The sequence below is a fragment of the Apteryx rowi genome, unplaced genomic scaffold (genome assembly GCF_003343035.1).
Source record: "Apteryx rowi isolate R43461 unplaced genomic scaffold, aptRow1 scaffold_818, whole genome shotgun sequence".
In the NCBI taxonomy this organism is placed as follows: Eukaryota; Metazoa; Chordata; class Aves; order Apterygiformes; family Apterygidae; genus Apteryx; species Apteryx rowi.
In genome coordinates, this window is record NW_020451114.1 from 235016 (window position 1) to 258351 (window position 23336).

The 23336-nt window shown below is 39.2% G+C and overlaps 1 protein-coding gene across 2 annotated transcripts in view; it reads left to right on the forward strand.

The window, feature by feature from the left end:
* The first annotated feature begins 184 nt into the window (after positions 1 to 184).
* Positions 185 to 23336, forward strand: part of ELOVL4 (ELOVL fatty acid elongase 4) — a 32553-nt gene continuing 9401 nt past the window's right edge. The window contains exons 1-3 of one of the 2 annotated variants that reach the window (XM_026089468.1): positions 185 to 293; positions 17167 to 17354; positions 22343 to 22423. In XM_026089468.1, coding sequence (XP_025945253.1) covers positions 191 to 293; positions 17167 to 17354; positions 22343 to 22423 — 372 coding nt within the window. In that variant the 5' untranslated portion in view covers positions 185 to 190. Of the gene's footprint in view, positions 294 to 1657; positions 1752 to 17166; positions 17355 to 22342; positions 22424 to 23336 lie in introns of those variants that run through there. The other variant, XM_026089470.1, reaches the window with a different exon arrangement.

Sequence of the window (23336 nt, forward strand, 5' to 3'; positions counted from 1 at the left end):
GCCTGCGGGGCACGGGAGCCGATGACGGGAGCGAGGCGGAGTCTGGAGGGAAGATACAGAGAGATAGCGATTTAAATCACATCCCCGGCTCTAGGAGGGCAGCAGCAGCAGCAGCCGCCCCGGCGCAGAGGCAACGGACGCGCGCACCGAGACACGTCTGCCGGCTCCGCCGCTGCTGCTGCTGCTCACGATGGGCGCCGCCGCCGCCGCCGACCCTCCCCGGGCCGCGGGCCTCGTGTCCAGCGTGGTGAATGACACCCTCGAGTTTTACCGCTGGACCTGGAGCATCCGAGGTAACGCCGCCGCCGCCGCCATCCCGCGGCTGCCCCCGCCCCAGCCGCCGCCGCCATCCCGGGGCTGGCGCCCCCCGCCCGCGGACGCGGGCGCGCAGCGGTCAAAATGGCTCCGTTGCCCGGGAGACGCGGCGCGGGCGAGGGGCTGGTGGCGCCCGGCCCGGCCCGGGGGCCAGGCCCCTGGGCGCCTGCTCCTCCTGCGGCGGGAGGGCCGGGGTCGGCCGGTTTCCCCGGCAGCACACCCTTCCAGTTGTGCTTGGGGGCCTCTTGGGTTTTTTTTATAACTTTTTTTAATTTCATTTTTCATTTCATTTTATTGATCCCCTGTTGTGGCCCTTGACACGGGGCACCTTTGCACCGCAGGGCGAGGGCTCCCCCCACGCGTGTGCGCGCAGGCGCCCACTACTCGGCCATGTGCGGGATGGCGCTACGTTTCTTGCCGGTAATCTGCGCTAAGTACCAAAATCATGTTACTAGAGTCTTACCTGCTGTGTGAGTCGTTTCTTCGGTTCCCTCTCGCCACAGCTTACCTTTGGGCAAAAACCCAGGGATTTGATGTCGGGATGAGCAGGGCCCTGTGTTAATTCACGTGACACCGCAGGTAGCCTTTGACTTCTGTGGCAGGCGGGAATTCAGTGATGGCATCGCTTACATCTTGCAAATGGTGGAGTTCAGCAAATTAAACGAGGAACTGGTGAATACAGTCAATGCAGGAGCTTTTAATTTTACATTAAGTGCATTTGGGTTTATTCTACGGTTTTCCATTTTCAATATGACCCACTTTTGTACTGGCAACCCATAACTGTAGTGTAGAAGTTGCTGAAAGAACAGAAAATGTCTTAGAGCATGGAGAAATGTGAAAAGCAGCTTTCAGTACTGGGACAGCAAATAAGATGGTAATTTGCTATGATGCTTGACATCATGGAGTTGCTGTTGCAAGTAGGCTTGAGCAGTTGATAGAATAATAGTACGTGGATGCTTTCTGCATTTTGTAGTTGTCTGCATAGTGATGAGGTCTAGAACTACTATGATTTAAAACTGGAAATACGTGGAGAAAATTCTGGAGTGAGTGTGACTACGGAGGTATTTTGTGGCAGTGTGATAACTGAAAATATGGGGCTTTGATTATAGATACTGGAAGCTCACTACTGCATCAGCAGTCTTTCCTTTTCTGCCCCCCTCCCTTCTGCCATCTGTCAGATAATAAATTAATCTTATGTTATAGGTGCAGGGAGCTCATTTTTGCATGATCTGCATTCCCAGCCTATCTTACAATTTTATTTTTTGACATATCTTAAAAATTATATTAAACGTCTGTGCATATTTTTCTTCTGCATTTAAAACCTGCCTGAAGATGAGATCAGATGAAAATGCTTGCAGCAGCAGTTCATTGTAATCCACCAGGGTTTGCTCTCTCTCTCTGCCTCTTGCTACATACAACTGTTTGTAGATTCCCAGGTAATGCATGAAAGAGATGCTCTTCAAGCCGTTCAGTAGCATTTTCAGATAGATGTAAAAATAGATGTGGGTACAAAATAGATATTCTTATAGATTGCTTTCTTTGTTTGCAAAAGACTTTAATTCCTGGTATTTTTCCTGGACTCCAAACACATTCTTTAAGTCTGTATACAGACCTCGCTTGTTGTAAGCAACAGTGACACCTAAAAGGGGGGGGGGAGGGGATAAAAATGGAAGTCTGTGCAAGTGATATAAAGATAAGTAACTTAGATTAGCACTACACATAGAGGAAAATTTTTTTTTTCCCTCTCCTGCTGCTGCTGCTTTGGAGAATCTTAACTAGTACTAGGATGCCATTGTATTGGCATCTAAAATATGCTCAAGTCTTTTCCTAATTATAGGAGACTAAGGAAACTTTTCCTAATTAAAGGAAACTAAGTTCAGTAGTATTGCTGTAACATGGGATTCCACAATAATGAAGTACATCAGTTGCATTTTGTATGAAGGGTTGTGAGTTTCCTGTTCAGGTTCTGGATTTTGGTGGCTCCCTGCAAGGATAGTTTTGAATAGGACCTAAGCTGTGTCATAATTGTGTTACTTTTATACCCAGTAGTGTGTAAAACAAGGTTCTTCTGTAGTTCTTAGATATAGATATGTGAAACATGTACTATCACACAATGTAGTAACAATATACTCCGGATAAGAAAGTGTCATTATGAGGCAATGTTGCATTACTATGTAATAAAATAACATCTTAATGTCCTAGGTTCCAGTTCCATTTTAAATACCTGCTCAGTTTGCTGCTCTTCAATATGTGTTTTCACTCAGAAAAAAATCATGAATTGTCTCCCTTTGCCATCTCTAAGTGAATACATATTGAAATCATGAATTCACCACTATTTGTGTGAATTCACACAATTCACCTGTGTCAAAAACTGCAGCAGTGATGTTGCTCAACAAACAACATAAATTATGGCATGTAAGACCATTGCCTAACGTTCAATATCATTAAATATAAAACTATACCACGCAGCAAAGTTGCTCAACAAATGATGCCATGCAATAGCATTACACAATGAATACTGAAACACCACTACACAGCAAAATTACACAATAAAATGTGAAGAAATTTTATTCCCACTACTACTCCTACGCAAAGATTTCCCATTCATATAAAATCAAACTTACTTATTCTCTCCAGTTTTCACTTCCATGTTCTGTTGGACACCCAAGTCTGTCTTGACTCTATTCTCAATATTCAGCTGGATTGTTCTGCCAGCAGGGATCTTATTTTGTTGCTCTGGACTCCTGTGATGGGACTGTGTAGAACTGTGCCAGATGTCCCACTGAGTCCTGTGCCACTTTATTTCCATATTGTAACGATTTGGTCTTTTTTCCTCTCTGCTTTATGCTGTTTTTTTAAAAAAAATCAACCATCCTTTTCTGAAGGTTTTTTTTTTTTTTTAAGCCTATATGATGCACCTAATTGACTTTTTTGAATGATGTCATAATTTTTAACATTAAGTAAGTTATCCAAAGCAGTTAGCTCTTTTTTTAAAAAAAATCTTGCATTTAAAAAACTATTTGGGAATAATAACAATATTGTGACTTCCCCTTGCCCATATATATTACTCAGATATGTATTTTCAGTCTTAGCAATGTTTAATGTTTTTCCATGTTAATTTGTTGAAATACCTCTTTTCTCCCATTCTTTGACTATCTTTTTAGACACCATTTATGAAAGCCGTCAAATTCATTGTAATTGTGTATTCACCTGAGAAGTCTGAAGGAAATCGTTTAGGAAGCCATAAACTTTAAAGAAAGTTTAGAAAGGACAAAGACATGTTCTTAGCAGTCATCACGAGAGAAGATGGTGTTCAGGGGGAACAGTTTGTATCAGGAAAGGTGATCTAGGAATTTCATGCCATTTTTGTAAGGGCATGGGACCAGTAGGATGTGTAATAGGTAGGGCAGGGCTTTCTTCTCTCTGTCAGCTCAGATAGGTTGGGGTTAGATTTGCCAGGAAGGATTAAGGGTATGATTAGGTGACTGAACAAGTGACTTAAAGGGAGGTTCCAGGCTGAAGCCGAGAGAACTATTAAGGTGAATAATTCAGGAGACAGACCAGGAAAGAGGAATGTGGAAATATCAATTGTGGGTGAAGAGTCTATAGGCATCCGGGAAAGGGGAGTGGGAGACTGTGGCCAGAAAAGGAGGCTTGTGAAACCCTGAATCCAAAAGATTTATTTTAGAGGAGCTGATTAATTTGAATGTGTTAAGCTAAACAATGGAGGGAATTACAGACTTTGGGTGAGATGGTTGTTCCTGGAGCTCAGAATTAAAGCAAAGTAGGGCCACCCCAGGCCACGTGGGATTGCTTTTGAATAGCACCTATTTACAGCTGTTGCAGTTAATAGGATTACAGACTCTTTCCATCAAGAAGAAAGGAGAGAGCAGAAAGATGCAAACTTTCACTTTAGTGGTAGGGTAGGGTAGTCTTCAAAGTAACATCTTGTTCAAGAGAAATATCAGTTGTGGCTTTTATCAGCTGGGTTAGAAGTGTAAGGCAATGAGAATGGCGAAGGCATGGGAAATGCTTACAGCTGCATGTCTTGAAAGTGATTAGGTGAAGTTGCTTCCATGGGAACTCAAAGTGACATAAAAATTTTTGTCAGGAAAATCCTAGCCTATAGTTTAAATTTACTCATGCTCAGTAAATTCAGACTTATCTTCTTTTTCAGCCCAGGGAACAAAGAACCAGAAGAACATGCTTGCTGCTGCTTCTTCTTCCTTCATTCTTTTCCCCATGCAGAAGCCAAATAGGACTAAAGGATCCTGAGTATTTATGCTTTAGGAAAATTCATTGGGGTGATTAGCAGAACAGCAAAATTACCTGATTATAAGTAGTACCTTGTTATATTTGAAGGTTTTGTGCCAAGGCTGGAAGTTAGAAGAATCCTCATGAAAGTTCTTCAGAGGGTGGAGGTGGGGAGAGAGAATGGAGGATGAGATAAAGACCCATGAAGCCTGTTTCATGGAAAAAATGTGTTCCTAAGCTTTAGAAGGGCTGGCTGAGCACCAGACTGTGATTTGACACAATACTTGGTTTGCAGATATAATTTTTTTCTCAAGGGAACAGTTTTTTGGATCTGGAACCATGACTGCATGAAATTCAAGGATTAGACAGGAAGAAACATCAGAGACTGGAAAATCAGGTGTATTGGGTTTGGCTGTCTTGTGGTGGGAACACAAAGGGGGCAGAAGAGGCACTTGGAGAGAACAATTTCAAAGGTAAAGAATGTTCAAGGTAGAATATGTGAGTCTACTATCAACCAAACTGAGGAATAAGAGCATCCCAGTTTAGTCAATTCATTTAATTAAGCATCCTATTTAACTGCTGGTCAATGGAAGGACTTTACTAATAAAGAAGCAGCAGCTGTTGGTATTGAAGACAATTTGCAGGGTGTTTGAGGGAAATTCTGCTCGCTTACCTTTCACCATCATCAGATTTCATTAGATTGCAGAACTCAGAAGACATAGGTCAGAACAAAATAGATGCAATCAGCTTTGAAAAAGGAAACATCAGTCAGAAAAATAGTTGTGAAGTGGAAATCCCTAAATGGAAATTTTGGATCACTAAGCTTCAGGAGGAACTGGAGTCTGAGGGAGTAGCCTGAAGCAAAGCTGACACTGAAAGAGAAACTGAGGTGCAAGAGGAAGACTTCCCTTTCCTAAAATGAAGGAGGAGCAGTTGTAGGTAATCATCCACAACTCTCAGCTTGAGCAATGAGATGAAACACAGAAAAAGGCTTTTAAAGAACACTGAGAATGTAATACAAACTTCTGTTCGAACACTTGCCAGYGTGTCCTGGAAGCAAAAGAAAACGTGTGGATGAGATGGCAGAAAGAAGGGATGATCCTATCACGAAACCTGGACAGGAGAAGAATGTAACTGGAATTCTGAAGACTTCTGTAAGGCTGTGTATGTAGCATTTTTTTAAATCCCCAGAAGAAGTAGTATGTTATGGATTTTATTAAAGCAATTCACTTGAAAAAGGTTGGGAAAGTGCTTTATACAGAGTTTAAACAAACCAGTGGCATGGCCTTAGTAACTAGTGCCAAATGACTGGGTGTTTAAAATTACAGCACAGCATAAATTACTGTTGTGGAGTTCTTGGCATATCATATCCTCAGCTGAGGATGCACAGCATTACTGAGGTGCAAATTGGCACGTGGTCCAGGAGCCACAGACTGCAATGAGAGGTGAAGAATTCTTCCGTGACTGAAATATCTGTGGCATGAGGCACAGACGTCGACCCTGGGGACTACACTGGTTACATAAATTGAGCATAGTGGTTAAGCTGTTGTTTGTAGGTGGTTGGACCTCTTATTTTTGTTTTTTTTCCTCCTTCTGGTTAGCAAACATGACTAGAAGTTAACTGTGACAGTCATTCTGTATTTATGCTGTGCTCAGGGGTGAAGAGGCTTGTGGGAGGGGTATGGTTATAGCTAGGAAAGACCAGAAGAGATTGTTTTCAAGACAGCTATTCAATCCTGTGTAACCAGAAACAGCTGTCAAAGGCTACATAAATACTAGGAAAGAGAAAGATATTCTTAATGGACAATTAATAGAGGAAGATGTAGGAAACTTAAGCAGTAGTTCTTTTAAGGGCTTGTAATCAGGAGTCATGAAGAGTGGGTGAGGCAAGGCTCCACTTTTTCCTCTGCCAGTCCAGACAGGTGTTTGGAGTTATTAGATTCACATGGAAAGGATTAAGGGAGTGCTTGGATGAAAGTGGATGACTTAAAGGTTCTGCGCTGACATTACGAGAACTTTGGGAGGAAGAATTTGGTAGGACACAGACCTAGGGGGAAGAAATGTGTGTACAGAATACTTTTTGAGCTAAGGCAAATGGGGCTAAGCATGAATGGCCTGAAAACCTGGATCTAAATGAGAGTTTGTTAATCTAAACAGAACTGGCCATAAAAAGAATAGGAGCTTTGATTTATTAAAGAGTGTTGGTGTGAGTGGAGTGTGCCTGGAAAGCAGATGCTGGGACAGTCAGCCCTTGTCAGGGCAATTCTTGTCAGGGAAGTGGCACTACTTTGAACAGTAACCTGTTACATGACAAGGCTTTGCTGCCCCTTTCCCAGACTGTATTTTAAAACAATGTTGAAGCTACCATTGCATTTTGTAAGGAACTCTGTTTTGTGTGTGAACTGTGATCTGAGGCTATCTATTTGACTAATGCTCCTTGAGGAAGATGTAGGTGGAGGGTGCGTAGTTTCTGGACCTTGTTTAGGTGTGACATGGGTTCAGCTGTGCTCAGGACTCCAGTGATTCTGAGCATAGGGACTTTGAGGTCTTGTGGCATCTTAAAGACATAAATCAAGGTAGCTCTGAAATTCAGGCCTGCCTTGGCTTAGGTGACGTCTGTGTGAGGATTTTCAGGACTGCACCCTCCGTTGTAGGTAAAGCAATAAGTAGCTCTAAGGCAAGCCAAGAGATGAACTGAGCACAACATGTGCCTTCTATTAACTCCCATTGTGTGTGCTTTTATCTTAAAGATAAACATGAGCTGGTTTGCCTCTCTTTCATGGAAGGTGAGGGGGAATAAGCTACCTCAATTTGGCTTGCATTTGATGCCAGATAATGGCATGCCTGTGGGTAGTGACTACTCGCAGTTGTATCAGGGTAACCCATATGCGTGCAACTCAACTCCTTTTTTATGTACTCTGTTTCAGTGGTTTGATCTTTAACTCCTGCCCTGGAGTGTTCTTTCTCTCTGTGGCATTGTACTCTACCTATACTATGAGCTTCTTCTCTAGTTCTACTCCATCCATCCACCTCCATGTGTACTCCTCTGTTTTAGCATAATCTTGCATTCTGACCATTTGGTTTATTTCTGTCTTATTTTCCTTTTCCCTTATTGCTTTCTGCAGTCTCTCAAAAGTATCTTTTTTTCTGCATCCTATGTATGCTTCAGCTTGCATGCTTGAGCATAACATTTTCCTCTCTCTCTCTCTCTCTCTCTGTAAATGCAGGGCTTTATAAGCATATTTTCTCAGTTTATGTGGAACAGCAGTGTCCAATAAAAATACTTGCATTGGAGTACCCCCAAAATGCTTTGATATTTAGACCAGATTTTCTTTTATTTTGTCCGATCTCAGTTTTAGTAATCCATAAACTTTTGTGTTGAGAATGATAAACTGTATTTCAAAAACTATTGGGGAAGCTCAAGTTTGGGGCAATATGTTACCATGAAAGGTAACATGGCTGTAGAAGCAAAGAGGCTTAGTTCTGGCAGTCATCTAGATATGGCATTATCTAACTGCTAAACTTAGTCTTTCACTCACTAATCATATCAGTAGTAAAATAATAAGTTCATCACATTCTGGTCATCTTGGGGCATGAGACCTTTCCCCTGTTCGGTTCATGTTCTGAAAACAACAACAGTGTTTCAAGATCTTTTTTTTGCTTTTTTTTTTTTCTTCTCCCTAGATTTGTCATTCATACTGATATTGAAGGCATGTCGAGGGGAAACATTGTAAATGTTTTGCAGTGTTATTTTTCTGTGGAGGCTTCGACTGATGTACTTGTCTTAGGCCAAGAGAAGACCTCATATACCTCACATCTTCTGCCCTTGAACTTTAAAGATAGGAGCTAATACGTTTCAGTAAGTTTTTCTATAGATTTGACTTACTTCTGTAAAGTTGCATCCTTCTGTAAAACCGTATTGCTGAGCAGCATCCGCATGGTGATGCAAACAGAAGAAAACAGGCAGTTTATCAGAGGGCTTATGTGCAGCTCCTCGCTAATGTTCTCTGGGAGCCTTCTGGTATTTTTGGTAGATCTCGATTGCCATTGCTGATTTTCACACATTTAGTCACTGCATCTAGGAGTCTGTAAAAGTTCATCTGCAACCCTGAATCATTCTGTGTTATTAGAGCAACAATGTAAATTGTTTACAACTGCTGTGTAGTTAAACCTTGGTGTCCTTGCCCTGTGTTAGCACGTTAGCAAGATATTTCAGTGCTGCACTTACTGTCCTGTGGGTTTGGAGTACATAACACATGTCTGTCTGTGGCAGATAAGACCTTGCAGAGTTTATTAATAAAGACTGTTGTTAATAATCCTTCACATTTGCCAAGGATGTTAGCTTCTAATTGAGGGGATCTAAAAAAAAAAAAGTGCCTACAGATAAGATTTCTTATGTGATCACCCCCTTCTGCATTATAAAACCCGAATCATACTGGATGGACCAATAGTCTAATTTGTTATTGCAACATAAAACGTGCATACATCCTGTGTTTATATTACTGCTTATTAATACTCCTACAACTATTTTCATAGTACCATAAGAGACACCACATTGATGTAAACTAATTTTATCTCCTGAGCTCTCCAAAACAGTTTTGGCTGAAACCAGAGAAGTTTGAACAAAAGTGTCAACAAAAAAACACTATAGAAGCAAAGCTTGTGGAAGTGTGGTTTTTTGAAGCAGATTTATTTCCTTAGAAATACAGAGATGCAGGTTTGATCATAGGGTTTTGTAACTAATTCATAAAATTGTAACCTGAAAGGGAGGGTTTCTGTATCTGTTTACTCAGTAACTTGTAACAGTTGAGAAAAGGCATGCAGGTGTTGCTGGACTGGGAATGCATCTTGCTTTTGGGGTGTTTGGGAAAAGTAAGTTTTGACAAACAAAAAAACTACATGCTTTGAGGGCTTACTACCACACTCACCTTATGTAAACTTCAAATAGAGTGTTTGTGTAGTCCTCACAAATAATCATAATCAACAGAGGAGGTAAATAAATAAAATTGAACAGACAGTCTGTTAGACTTGAAAATCTTTCTTGACTTGATGGTGAATTGATATGGCTCATGAGCTCAATTCCGTTGTTATCATTGTCTTGAAACAAGCGTATACTGCAAYTGTTGAATACAGGCTCAAAGATAATACGATGCTAGTGACTGAATTATGGGAGTCCCAAGAAGTTATAATACTAGCTAGAATACATGGGTGTTTTTGACAACAAATTGGGATTAGGTATTCTTCCTACTTTAATGGGAGCTTGACATTTATGCATATGTACAAGTGTTTAACAGCTCCTAGAGATGTTCTTCATAGCTGTATGATATATTGATTGTATGTTAAGTTTACCTGTTGTTGTATATATCTTGAAAGAAGGCTAGAGAGTCAATTAAAAAACCCTGAAATTTAATGCAAAGTCACATTTAATTACAGGCAATACCTGGTAGTCTTATATATAGCCTTTCTGGTTTTGGGGTGGGCATCTCTCCCGTTTCTGGATGGAATAGGATTTGTACAGCTGCACCTGCCATGTTTTTAAATCTTTTTTTTTTTTCAGAGTATATGCTTTCATTATTCGTTGTTGTTGAGAGTGACTTTTTTTTCTTCACTCTTGCATCTTAATCTGGTGTTTCATAGCTTATTAAAGTAGTAACTGTGTCTTAAAATTTTGATGCCTCTTGTTCTCAGCCCAAAGGAATTACTCTATTCTTGACTAGTTAAAGCTTGAGGGTGGGCAAAATACTTGATTCAAATATCCCCATTTATTCTTGAAGATCAAGGTAAACATGACTTCTTTGTACTGCTCTGTTAAAAAGTGACTTAAATAAGAAGGCCAACTGTTCTGCTGTTGTGTTGTTTTTTTTGGGAACTTTTGTCAAATATAGCATAATTTGCATACGGTCCTTAGTTTTACCAGTTTTTTTTCTAATGGATCCTAGCTAGCCGTCATTGATGTTACAATGTTATGTTTGGTGATACAGAATTGTTCTATGTGGGGAAAGCAGCACTGACTTGGTTGATATAGTTGTAGTTTTTGCTCTTGAGCAGTCACAAAGCTAATATAAATGTTTGGAGAGTTGCCAGAGAAGATCCATGAAAATGATTAAAGGATTGGAAAATATGCCTTCTAGTGAAAGACATAAGGGGTTTTGTTTGTTTGTTTGTTTTTTGTGTTTTTTTTAAACAAGTGAGTGACCTGACAGCTGTTTATAACTACCCAAATGAGGAAAAAAAATGTTGATAATAGATGAGTCTTCAGTCTAGCAGAGAAAGGTACAACTGACTGATTCTTGAAGTTTAATTCTAATGCCTTTGGATTTAGGGAGCAAATCTGTACAGTGGGTGTAATTAACTCATCAAGCTGTTAAATGTTCTGCTGGGTTTTCTATCTCTGAAAAAATATATGGTAAATTAAGATGGCAAAGTCTGCTAAAGAAGATACYTTAGCTAATATAAATGGGTTAAGGGAGGCTTCCTGGTGTCTGTTTTGCAGATCGTACTAGATTGCAGTGGCCCTGAGTTAGATACAGGTATCTCTGACCCTGTTGGACCTCTTAGAACTATGTATAGTGCTGGAAGACTCTCTGCAGACATTGCCAAGTACAATATAGGCTGGGGATAAAAGCAAGAAAGAAGCATAAACTGCACATTCCTTGTGTCCCAATCATTTTGCTTTCCTGCAGTAGTCTGCCTGCACAGCCCTTTCTGAAGGACATTCAGACTTTTCTGATTCAAGCAGGAGTGAGGCTGTAGGCATGTTATTTTAGTTTGTGCACTAGCTACACGCCTACAGGCCTAGCTCTGACTTAAGACTTCTATGCTCTATCATATGATTTCTTATTTAAAGAAAAAAAAATAGATTAGAGGACTAGAGTGGAAGGTGCAATGGATAATCAATATTGAAGCAGGCAAGTTAATTCTAGCACTGGAGAACTGTATGTGGCCTGCAAGCGAATGATTCTTTTAAATTAGTCTATTAAAGTTGTAATAAATACATAGAAAAATTTAACTTCTGTTGGTGTTAAATCCTGAGATATATGGCCCATCTATTTTGACTCTGCGATGGTCTTTCTCATCAGTCTCGAGTCTCAAGTTGTACATCCCATTTAGATAGTTATGCACCATTGTGAAGAATAAGTTTACAGCTTCTGTTGTTGTTGCTGTTAAGTTGTTCCATTCTAAGGTTTTAGCTATTCAAAGGCTTTTTTTTTTTTCTTTCTTGAAATCTCTACAAACTGGTAACAGTAAATACATTTTTAAGCAATTCTGATACATTAGTCCATGTGATTTACAAGGTTAGAGTCTAATCATGTAGATACTTGAGTTTCATACTTTCAACTGAACCAGTCTACAGGGGTTGTATAGTCATCATGAATGTTATATTAATTTGTAAGTACTTACAGGACTGAGCCAGTGTTTCTAACGCAAATACAGAAAGAGAAGTATGGTGTATAGAATCTAAAGTCTTAACTAGCAAAAAGGGGGAGAAAACACTAAAATACTGTGAAGGAAGTTTATCTGAAAGTTTTTACAAAATATTTTGTTTTAAGGTGCATGAATTTGTTTCTGACATGATTTATTATATGGTACATGTTTCCATTTTGTAATTTGCTTCAATTGTAGTGCTATGGGAGCTAACAAGATATGTGAAATGTTAGAATAATAAAACAGTGCAATTCATAGAACAATAATTAGAAAATTCTGGTTTGCCTTGCTTATATAGTTGAATTAAAATTTCATTCTTGTTTAAGGAAATCTCTATTTCTTAAGCTTGGTTGAGCTTTAGGAGGACTTCTCTGTAGATCTGCCGTTTATTTTGACAAGAACTCTCACTGTTAAGAACCGCTTTTAAACAGTTACCATCATTTCTGCCATGTCTTTAGAAATGTAATTGGACAGATGGATGTGCTGGATTCGCACCGTAAGTGTCTTTGTGCTGAGAATAGTATCAATAGCTATTAATAACTTTGAAAGGCTCTCCAGATAAATTAGTGAGCAGCAACCTTATAGCTGAGGAATGCATATGTTGTTAAGCTAAAAACAGAAGCTTATTAAGTATTGATTTTAAATAAAATATTGGTGCAGGGAATTTCAAAAATTGTTATATATTTTAGTTATAAAATATTCTCTCTAAAACTAATATTAAAAGGAAAGATAGTCACCTTTGTATCAGTTCGGGAGACTTCTGATGAATGCATGAGTAACAGGGCTGTGTATTTGTTTAAAGTTTGTACTTACTGAGGGGAAAAAAAAAAAAGTTGATCCTACCCTCTCTAATATACAGAAGACTTAATCACCTAATCAGTCTAGTGGCAAGGAAATGCTGAACTGCCTTTAAAAGAAGTATTTTCACATTAATACACTTACAGTGTGTTTCATGGGAGTTTTTTAGGATTTTATCTCTAGATTATCATAAGTGCAGAGTTATTGAAGTTCATCCTCTTTCTTCTTCCATATTTCAGTATATGTTATGTGGGTTAATTATGTCCCCTTTGGCCATTACCAGATAGGATGTTCTTATTTAGTCCTTTTTAGTGGTCCTGCTCTTGCCCTTACRCTGACAGGAGAAATGAGAGGGCTTTATGTGTGTATTTCCTATTAAATGTACCAAATAATAAGGAATTAAATCCCACAAGGATAAGTGCCTCAGAGCAACTTCAGATATTCCTCTATTTCTTATCTTGGCTTTGCAATGTGAGACTTAAATTTTATATACGCAAAATCACAGGCAAACCTTATGTAAGGAAAGAATATGAAATCTTGATATACAGAACAATAATTTTCTAGCAGAAACATGTTAACAGATGCTTTATTTTATTCTGGATTTGTGTTTACAATGAAGTGCAGCTTTAAATTTTTATTCTAAAACTTCTCCTGCCTTACAAAAACCAACATTCCTGTACTATAGGCTGTTCCACCATAGCAGTCATTTTATTTGTGATCAACTTAGAATCTGGGTCTTAGGATTTGAAAGACAGACGCGTTAATCCCCTGAAAGATTCAGTCACTCTCTGTCAATTCTAATCAGGTAAAGGCATTGGTCATTTTGCTCCAAAGCAGTTGGAAGGATTTTTTAATTCAGGGAGTTCGCCTTTTTACGTCATGCTTATTTCATTTTCAGATAATAATGTACCTATTGCATGTGAATATTGCAGGATTTAATACATTCATATGTTCCTTAAGCTATCAGTCTTCTCCAATTTGCAGAAATCATTTGTGGTCATCAGCATCGGCTGATAAGTAGGACACAAAATCATGCGATTTTTGCTAAGATAAGGATGGTTTTTTTGGAGTAGCATGGAAGGTTTGTCCCTTAAGCAGATGACTTAAGTGAGTGAATTTATCTTGGTTTGAAAGAGGGTTTATTTGAAAAGAAACTTGGAACAAGGGTCTGTGTGTAGCTGTGTGTGGTTTTTTGTGTAGAACTTGGACAAGCAGACTTGCCTGGTAAACTGAAATGAAGTTGTTTTTGCAGTGCCTTCTGTGTAACAATAATAGTGCACTGAGCTGGTTTGAAACTGAGCAAATTGCTTTGTATTGTTCAGGCAAGATCTTTATTATGAACAAATTCTTAAATCCAGAAGCTCCTGGGAAGAATATAGTGTTTTCTAGTGCCACAGTATCAGTAAAAAATAATCATATGCAGTCTTCTAAATGCCCTTAAAATAAGTGCATGATGTTGTTCGTAATTCATGTAATAGGAATTACCAGCAACTTGGTTTTGGCTGTTGATATACTTCTGCTTGGATTGGCCAGAATCTGCGCTGAACTGAACTGTGCTGACTACTGTAGAAGTGAGTATTCCCTCCCATATGGGCATTTTATGTTCAAAGTGTAGTTAGTTATCCTAGGAGAGGTTAGGTCAATGAAATCCCAATCTTTGGTTTTCTCCAGTTCAGTTCTTCAATTTTGTAATACCTGTTGAAAGTAGGTAAACGAATTGTTTACAATTTTGATGAAGCATGAGGAGAAGCCCACATGCAACTGGGTTTTCATAAAGGATTGCATTGTCCCCCTCTTCCTCCCTTCACCCCCAAGTGAATCCTCATTCTTCCCTCTAGAAATCAGGAAGATATTTCTTTATCTCTTTTGCCCCAAAAGAAATCTGGAATAGGTCATGCTTTCCTATTTTGATCAGTGAATGGTAATGTGTTTAGCTCCTGGGTAGAATTCAAATCTTTCTCCTTTTCAGTATTGTCATTTTAGCATTCAGGATCTCATGAAGGAGTGGAGTAGAAAATAGAAGCCGGATTCTCTGATGTGTCCTTGCCTTTTTGTATTGCTTGGTGCAAAGAGGCTGGGAAAGCAACTCTTGCCTTCCATGCTGTTACATCTTTGCACACTACTGTGCAAAGTGAGATGTAGATTTGATTAAAGCATGTCACGCACTGCTATTCCCAGAATTGTCTCTAAATTAAGAAGTGACACCTTTCTTTTTGCTTGGCAGAGATGAATCTGTGGCCATTATCTCATACCTTGCAAAAGATGAGGGTCTGCTTTTCTTCTATTTTTTAAATCATATGATCTGTTATATTTAAATTTGGATTGATAGAGTAATTGCTAAAAGCAAGCAGGAATTAGTGTAAGGGGGGCAGTAATGTGATAATTGCAGCATAGCCATGTGCTTTCAGTTTCAATAGGTAGCATCCAATGAGATCTAGAAAGTGGGGCTGTTCTTTAGTGTTCTAGGACTAAGTAATATAAGGCAATTGTTATCATGTTTTCCATAGAGTACATCATATTGTAGTAAAAGTATTTGTCCAGGAAGTTGCTGAAAAGTTAGCTCTATTTTCTCATTTTCTTCAGTTCGTTTTCATTGACTGTGTTTCTGCAGCCAGTCTGTTCTTCTCAATTTTTTACCACTTCTCCCGGTAATTCCTGCCCTTCTCTTCTGTTGGTGGCTGCAATCACAAGGTTGACTTCCATTGCTCTGGCAGTGTCAGTCTTGGGGAGGCTTCCACGCATGAGGATGGCTTTGCCCTCTCTCTCTCTCTCTCTCTCTCTCTCTCTCTCTCTCTCTCTCTCTTCCCCCCCTTTCAGTATTGTCAGTCATAATGGAAGCAGCTAGGGTAATTCCCAAGGACTGCTAGGTTACTCTTCCTTTTCCACTGCTTTTGCAGGCCTCCAAGCATCTTATTTGCAATGTGGTGATCAAACATTTTAAAATTAACTGAAAGCAAGGAAGTAGAGCCAGAGCCAGAGCCAATGAAAATTGTCTTTCTGCAGATCACAGTATATGAGAATTACTGAAAATACAGAGGGTCTCATGAAATCTGCTCCTAAAATAAGGTCCTAATTTCTGATATTGAGGACACCCAAGGAAGCAAGAAAGAAATGGTGAAGAGAAGGAGTAATGGCAGCATTGTTCTGTACTTACCACACTCTATCAGAGCTGCTCATTTGATAAATAAGAAGGGTTTTCTAACTTGTCTATATAGCTGAGCTTGGGATTGGGAATTTATGGTATAGTTTTCTTCTCTGTCTTTGGGTCACCGTGAAGAGTTCTCCAAAAGAAGCTTGTCCTTTAGGTAAATCTGAGTTTAACTCCATTGTTGTTTGTGGGTTTGCCCACAAATAACTGAAGGCAGGTATTTTAGATGTCTGAGCTCCCCAAGGGGCACTGTGGTGTTATTTCCATCTAAACTCCAGTTGACCGAAGCATCAGAAGAATAATCCAGTTAGATATTTTAGATAGTTATGGATTTATTACATTTGGTCTATTAGTATAACTAGAGATTAGCCTTCATACACAAGTGGGAAAAAACTGTTGAGTRAGGAGGCATCACTTAATATAGTCTCTTTCCTCCATAGCAGACCCATCTTCTAATCCTAGACGTCACTAGTTCCTCTGGCCAAGAGTGCTTTTTTGACACACATCCAGCACTTAATATAGTAAATTCTGGGCCCTAGAGTATGCATAAGTCTAGATCCCTTGAGTGACTAAAGGCGAATGTAAATAAAACCTTGGTCTCCCATATGGCAACACAGAATATTCTAACTAAAGCCATCCTTTTAAACTATTTTACTTAATAGTTTTCTAGTAACCTTGTCACTATTCTATCTGAAGCATATGAGACTGACATACATCAAATAGCAAAGGCACTTGTCTGTCATAATCTGTATAAAATTAACTGGAGACTGATGCCTAACTCTAATCTAATAAAAGCTATTAGTTTTACCAGTATTTTGCCAGATTTGCGTATCTTCCATTTGCAGTGTTGTTGAGCATTTGGTTATGTTGCTGCTGCAGTCACTGATCATCATAAAGAAAACTTTTGGGGGGAGGGAGGATAGGTGGGTTGGGTTGGGCTTGGGCTTGCTTGTTTTATTTTTTTTATTTTTATTGTTTTGGCTTTTAGAACTAGACAACATAAGTTGTTTGACAGTGAATCTCTGTGTGAGGTAACTTTTTTTTTTTTTTTTGACTATTTATTTTCTTTAACCTTCCTAGTACAGACATAATATGCTCATTCTTTCTATCTAGCCCAGCTATCCCAGGAGAAAAGATTACTTGACAAATGTAATGCCTAAAGTAATGATGAAATAATTTTATTCAGACCTTGTTGATTCCTTTTGTTTGCCTTTTTCCCCCCTCAGACAAACGTGTTGATGATTGGCCCTTGATGCAGTCTCCATTTCCAACATTGACTATAAGCACTATTTATCTCCTCACTGTCTGGCTGGGCCCCAAATGGATGAAGACAAGAGAGCCCTTCCAGTTACGTTTCCTGTTGGTTGTTTACAACTTTGGCATGGTTCTACTCAATTTCTTCATTTTCAAAGAGGTGCGTATGCCTTCTCTCAGGAGGGAATTCCTATTTAAGTCTGAGAGTGTCTAGAGATTGAAAAATGAAAATTATCTTACATAGTCGTGATGCATCTATTGAAGATTATTGTCCAGATTTTTAAAACTGAATTTGCCTTTGATATGGGTGTTTTTATAACTAGGTATCATCCATTTGTGAACAAACATACTAAATGAGTGTATATAGAGAATTTGAATATACTAGCTAGTTCAGGTTCTTCTTAGATTTATGTTAGCGTAAACATTAGAGAGATTAACTAAAATCATTAGAGGTTTAACACTTGTTTTTTTTTTCTTTTTAGTTATCCTAAAAGGTATCAGAATGTATCTCATTACAAGTTAAGCTGTTGCCTTCAATATGTTTATCAGTTTTAGCAATTCAAACATCCATTGTCTGCTTTGAGGAGAAGTATCCTGTCTGGAAACTTGCTTTTTAGAATAAGAATGAAAATGAAGTAAACTATATCTTTATAGATGCAGAAAAGGATACAATGTTCAAATATTTAGTTTGCAAAATTCTGAATGCATTACTTCTAATAACAAAGTTCTTAAATATTACTGTGTTTCTCCTTTCTTAGGTTTTCTATACAGAGGAAACAGCTCTTTAGCAGTAGCTGAATGGGAATACTACTTCCCACACAGTGGTCCAGAATATAGCTGTTGCTAAGGAATAGTTTTATTTTACTGTGGCTTTGCCCATGTGGATTGAGGGTCACCTTGTTGGAAGACCTTAGATCTTATATTGGCAAAATCTCTTTCCAGAAGTAAGCAAGGAAGTAGTGCAGTTAAAATTAGTTTTGCAGAATTCTTTTCTTGGGGGTCTGTTCTGTACTCTTGCCATCAAAGTGGTAGGATATCTGACAATTTTCTGCATATGAACTATTCCCCAGAGCTTCTATAACAATATTGTTGGCTGTTTTAAGCCTGTTTCAAGACATGGTTCAGTAAAACATTTTACCCATCACACCTCAGTCATCTCTGAACTGTCTCATTGCACTATTCCACTCAGACTAAAATATTTTTTGACTTTCATTGTACGCGGCTCCAGCAAAGGCAGTACTATTATGAGGGTTTGGTTATTGCAGAGTATTTCCTAGTATGTATAACATCAAATTGCTTTCATCTGACTCAGGCAATCCTATGTCTCTGAATTTCTTCATAGATGGTAATAGTTGGGAAGGTCAGAGATCTTCAGAGACTTATGATGCCACACAGATTGATGAAGGATTGAAAAAAGCCAATGAACTAAGGAATTATGTATCACATAACATCATCTAGCAGGGACATGGTTGTCTTCACTGGCATTTCTGAAGTTTAGCGCTAGTCTTCAGCTTACTTGATATGATGGTCACAATTCTTTCTTTGTGAAACCTGCTTTTTTGTCTCTGCACCTATATTTAGTAGGCAAAAGTCCTGAGCATTCACCTGCCTGTTCATTCCTTTAAGGAGCATTAGGAACATTCACAAAATACCTGTCATATTTTGCTCCTTTACCGTGGTTAGAGTTACCATGGTACTAATGGGAACTGAAGGCTGATTGCTCTCCCACTACACCTATCTTAGCTTCAGAAGTGATCTACTTTCAGTTCTTATGGTGTCTTAATTTCATGTTAAAAAGCTATCCTGATAAATAGTCTAAATCCAGGGAAAAAATACTACAGGTACAACAGAATTTAATGCTTACACCCAAGATTAATTATGGGAATGGATAAAATCCAACCATCTTGGCAGATTAAAAATGAAAATCCTCTGAAAGGAGTTCTGCAGTTTTTGCAGTGTCTGTCTCCTTTCATTTATTTTTTTAAATCAAATTGTATTTTATCCATAAACTGAATTGCCCCAGACTTGCAGTGAGTAGATGTTCAAACCTTGCTTGCTTTATACAACAATACATGCATTTGCACAGCATTTCCAAACCACCAGTCATGTACAAATGAGTGTGACTTGAGCACTGTGAACACTTCAGGTGCAAATATTTTTGCTGTTGATAGGCTGAAAGCTAATTATTTGAGGTACAGGCAGAGCTTTTAATTTCCTGTTATTGCAAATGGTAGGTTGTGATTCAATGGATGTTAAACAGGACTGTAACGCTTGTAATAGGAAGTGTATTTTCTTGATCTTAAACTGTTGGAAGGCAAGTGTTCAAGTTTCAGTTGTTCTCTTTAGCCAGGCAACTTTTACTTTGGTCTATAAGAGATTTACAATACTGATGTGCCACTGTTGTAACTCACATGAGTAATATAATTGGTATGAGAAAAATTATATGTAGTTTGTATCTTGTTAATTATTATGAAGTTCCCAGGTATTGTTAAGAACAGAGTTTGAATGTGAAATGTCTTTAATGAGATCAATAGTTCTTGTGTCTAAATGTAAATGTTGTTTAAATATTCTTCCAAACATCAAACCATATTGGTCATCTTTGATGACTTATATTAAAATGTTAAGCTGATCAAGCACTGCTAGGTTGTCTAGTCCAAGATTATCATGTATTGGACTCAAGTTCAGATTCAAATTAGGAGCGAGTTTTGCTTAGTTTTTCGGGACTTGCTGAAGTCCTGAATGAGTAGTCCGTATTTTGCCACAGAATCCCGTATTTCTTATTCTAGTCTGAAGGAGTAGCTGAAGTCTGCTGAAGTCAATTCACTGCCTTTTTTTCTGAGTGAACCTTTGTCAAACTACCTAGCAGACCTCAGTGGAAATTAATTAGTTTCTGTAACAATGCAGATGAAACTAATTTCTCCTGTTCTCTGATATTGTCAATGGGCTGATGTCCATGTGGGCACTGGAGAGTAGTGGTTTTACAGCAGTTTGCAAGAAGTAATTGGATGACTCTGAATTAGTTATTTTTCTTTCTTAGGATATTCTTTGTGGACAGTTACTTCTTTTGTTTCTCCCCTTTAACAGGTGTGTACAGCAAATAATGAAGCACTGGACTTTACAAGTTTTTGTTAGTTGCATCTGGATAACACTTGACTCTGCATCTGTACTCTGTTAGTGTTGTGTGCAAGATTAGACACAAAAGTAACATGAGTTCAGTTTAAATGAGAAGGAAGTGAAGTTTGGGGTAAGAGTAGTCAGTGGCTGCCTGCTTTTAGCTTGATCACAGAATCACAGAGTGGTTGAGGTTGGAAGGGACCTCCGGAGATCATCTAGTCCAAGCCCCCTGCTCAAGCAGGGTCACCTAGAGCACGTTGCACAGGATTGCATCCAGGCAGGTTTTGAATATCTCCAGAGAAGGAGACTCCACAACCTCTCTGGGCAACCTGTTCCAGTGCTCTGGCACCCTCACAGTGAAGAAGTTTTTCCTCATGTTCAGATGGAACTGTCTGTGTTTCAGTTTGTGCCCGTTGCCTCGCGTCCTGTCGCTGGACACCACTGAAAAGAGTCTGACCCCATCCTCTTGACACCCTCCCTTAAGATATTTGTACACATTGATAAGATCCCCTCTCGGTCTTCTCTTCTCCAGGCTAAACAGGCCCAGCTCTCTCAGCCTTTCCTCATAAGAGAGATGCTCCAGTCCCCTCATCATCTTTGTAGCCCTTCGCTGGACTTGCTCCAGTAGTGCCACATCCCTCTTGTACTGGGCAGCCCAGAACTGGATGCAGTACTCCAGATGGGGCCTCAGCAGGGCTGAGTAGAGGGGGAGGATCACCTCCCTTGACCTGCTGGCAACACTCTTCCTGATGCACCCCAGGACACCATTGGCCTTCTTGGCCACAAGGGCACATTGCTGCCTCATGCTTAACTTGGTGTCCACCAGCACTCCCAGGTCCTTCTCCGCAGAGCTGCTTTCCAGCAGGTCAGCCCCCAGCCTGTACTGGTGCATGTGGTTATTCCTCCCCAGGTGCAGGACCCTGCACTTGCCTTTGTTGAACTTCATGAGGTTCCTCTCTGCCCACCTCTCCAGCCTGTCCAGGTCACTCTGAATGGCAGCACAGCCCTCTGGTGTATCGGCCACTCCTCCCAGTTTTGTATCATCAGCAAACTCGCTGAGGGTGCACTCTGTCCCTTCATCCAGGTCATTGATGAAGAAGTTGAACAAGACTGGACCCAGTACTGACCCCTGGGGGGCACCACTACCCTCTTGTATACCCCTTCTTTTACCTCTACAGTTCACTGTTTACAGGTTATGCCTGCTCCACTGCTATATTTTGTTCCTCAACAGGGTGGGATTACGTGGATGTAAACAATTTTGGATTGTAACGTTTATAAATGTCAGTATGAAAAGTATTACCTGAACCTTGTACAGCTGTGGACTCTAAACCGGTGTTCTTCTTTTCAATGGGAACTCACTCAAATTTCGAGTTTATCTTCTCCAGTTCAGGTCATTGAAACATGCCTTATTTGGAGTTATTTGGAGCCTTCCAAGAGCTTTGATATGCTTCGGGCCACTTCTGTTGGCACAAAAATGTGGCACTCTTCTTCATCCAAACTCTGTTAACATGTTTTATGGGTGCTTAGCACTGACTGTTAAGATTTTTTTTTTCTGGATTTTGATTTGGTATATTGTAAGAATGGTAGATCTAGATTATCTAATCCTTATCTATTGGAGAAAGTTCTCTCTTTGCTCCAATCCATCATTGGAATTGCTCTTCTGTCATTATTAGTGAAAACATTTGGTGGTTTCTATCTCTGAAGCTAGAGCCCTCTAAGGAAAGATTCATGTTTGAATAGCTTAAGGTTATACTGAATTTTTACTAATTTACACAGGCTTCTAATTATCTGGGCAGATATATGCAGGAAAAACAAGCATTTTCTTTTTACCTTAGAAGGAAAAAAAATAGGCACTATATAACAATACATTGTTGGAACTAAATATTGGCTTTGTTCAATACTATTCTCAGGACTCATAAGGATATTTAGATTATTTCTGATCAGGTAAGTTTAATGAGGCAAGATGTTCGCTGATAATTGTTTTAAATATGCTCTATGTAGCATCTTTCCCCTCACGTATGACTTTATTTTCAGCTGTTCTTGTCATCAAGAGCTCGAGGGTACAGCTATGTCTGCCAGAGTGTGGATTATTCAGATAATGTTTATGAAGTTAGGGTGAGTATTTCCCTTTTGTGTTGGTGTGTGGGTATATGTAATATATAACATTATGTTGTGGTTTAAGTCTTGTCTGAAAATTGTTTTTTCAAAGTTCTTCTGTCAGCCATGACTGTATCCTGTTATATTCTGACAGATCGCTTTAGGTTTGACTACATTGCACATAGCAGTTTAATTGCAATGCATCATATATATTTGCATTAACTTCTAACAACTAACCATCTAACTGGTACAAGTAAGATTAATCCTGAAGATACCATCCTTGGCTTCATTGGTGGTTGTACAATCCATGATAAACTTTGTATGTATACTTTGATTGCTAGACCATACTGAAGTTTATGATACAGTGTAACCACAGTAAAGGGATAATGTTCTAGCTAGATCAAAGCAAGTGAGGTAGGCCAGCTTATACTGTGATTGCACTTCAGTCATAGTGGTGAGGCAGCTTTTCATCTCCTTTACCCATGTCTGGCTTCATGAGCTCTTGCTGGCTTCTGGCAAAGGTATTATCAGTTCATTTCATTGCAGAAGCTTAGATTTCAAATGTGGTTTTTTTGGAAAGCATTCAAATTAAAATCAAAGTGCAAATGGTTGGTAACTTCCATAATGGTGTTGACTGGCTCATGTACTAAGCCTTATCTTCCGGCAGAGCTGACACTTGAGAATCTTACAGCTGTTCTTGCAAGTTTTGTGCTCTACAGATTAGAACATGTTCCTGGAAATGTAATGAGAATGTGTTATGCTATAAATATGTTTAATGTTTGTAAAACATTTTGAAAAATGTCTGTCTTGGCAAGGCGGCTGTTCATGAGTAATTACCCAAAAGCCTCTGCAAGCGACAGAGGGGTAGTGAGAAGGATGCTTTTGATTATTGCACCATCTGTATGGTGGCTGATATTGCAAAAGTGACAAG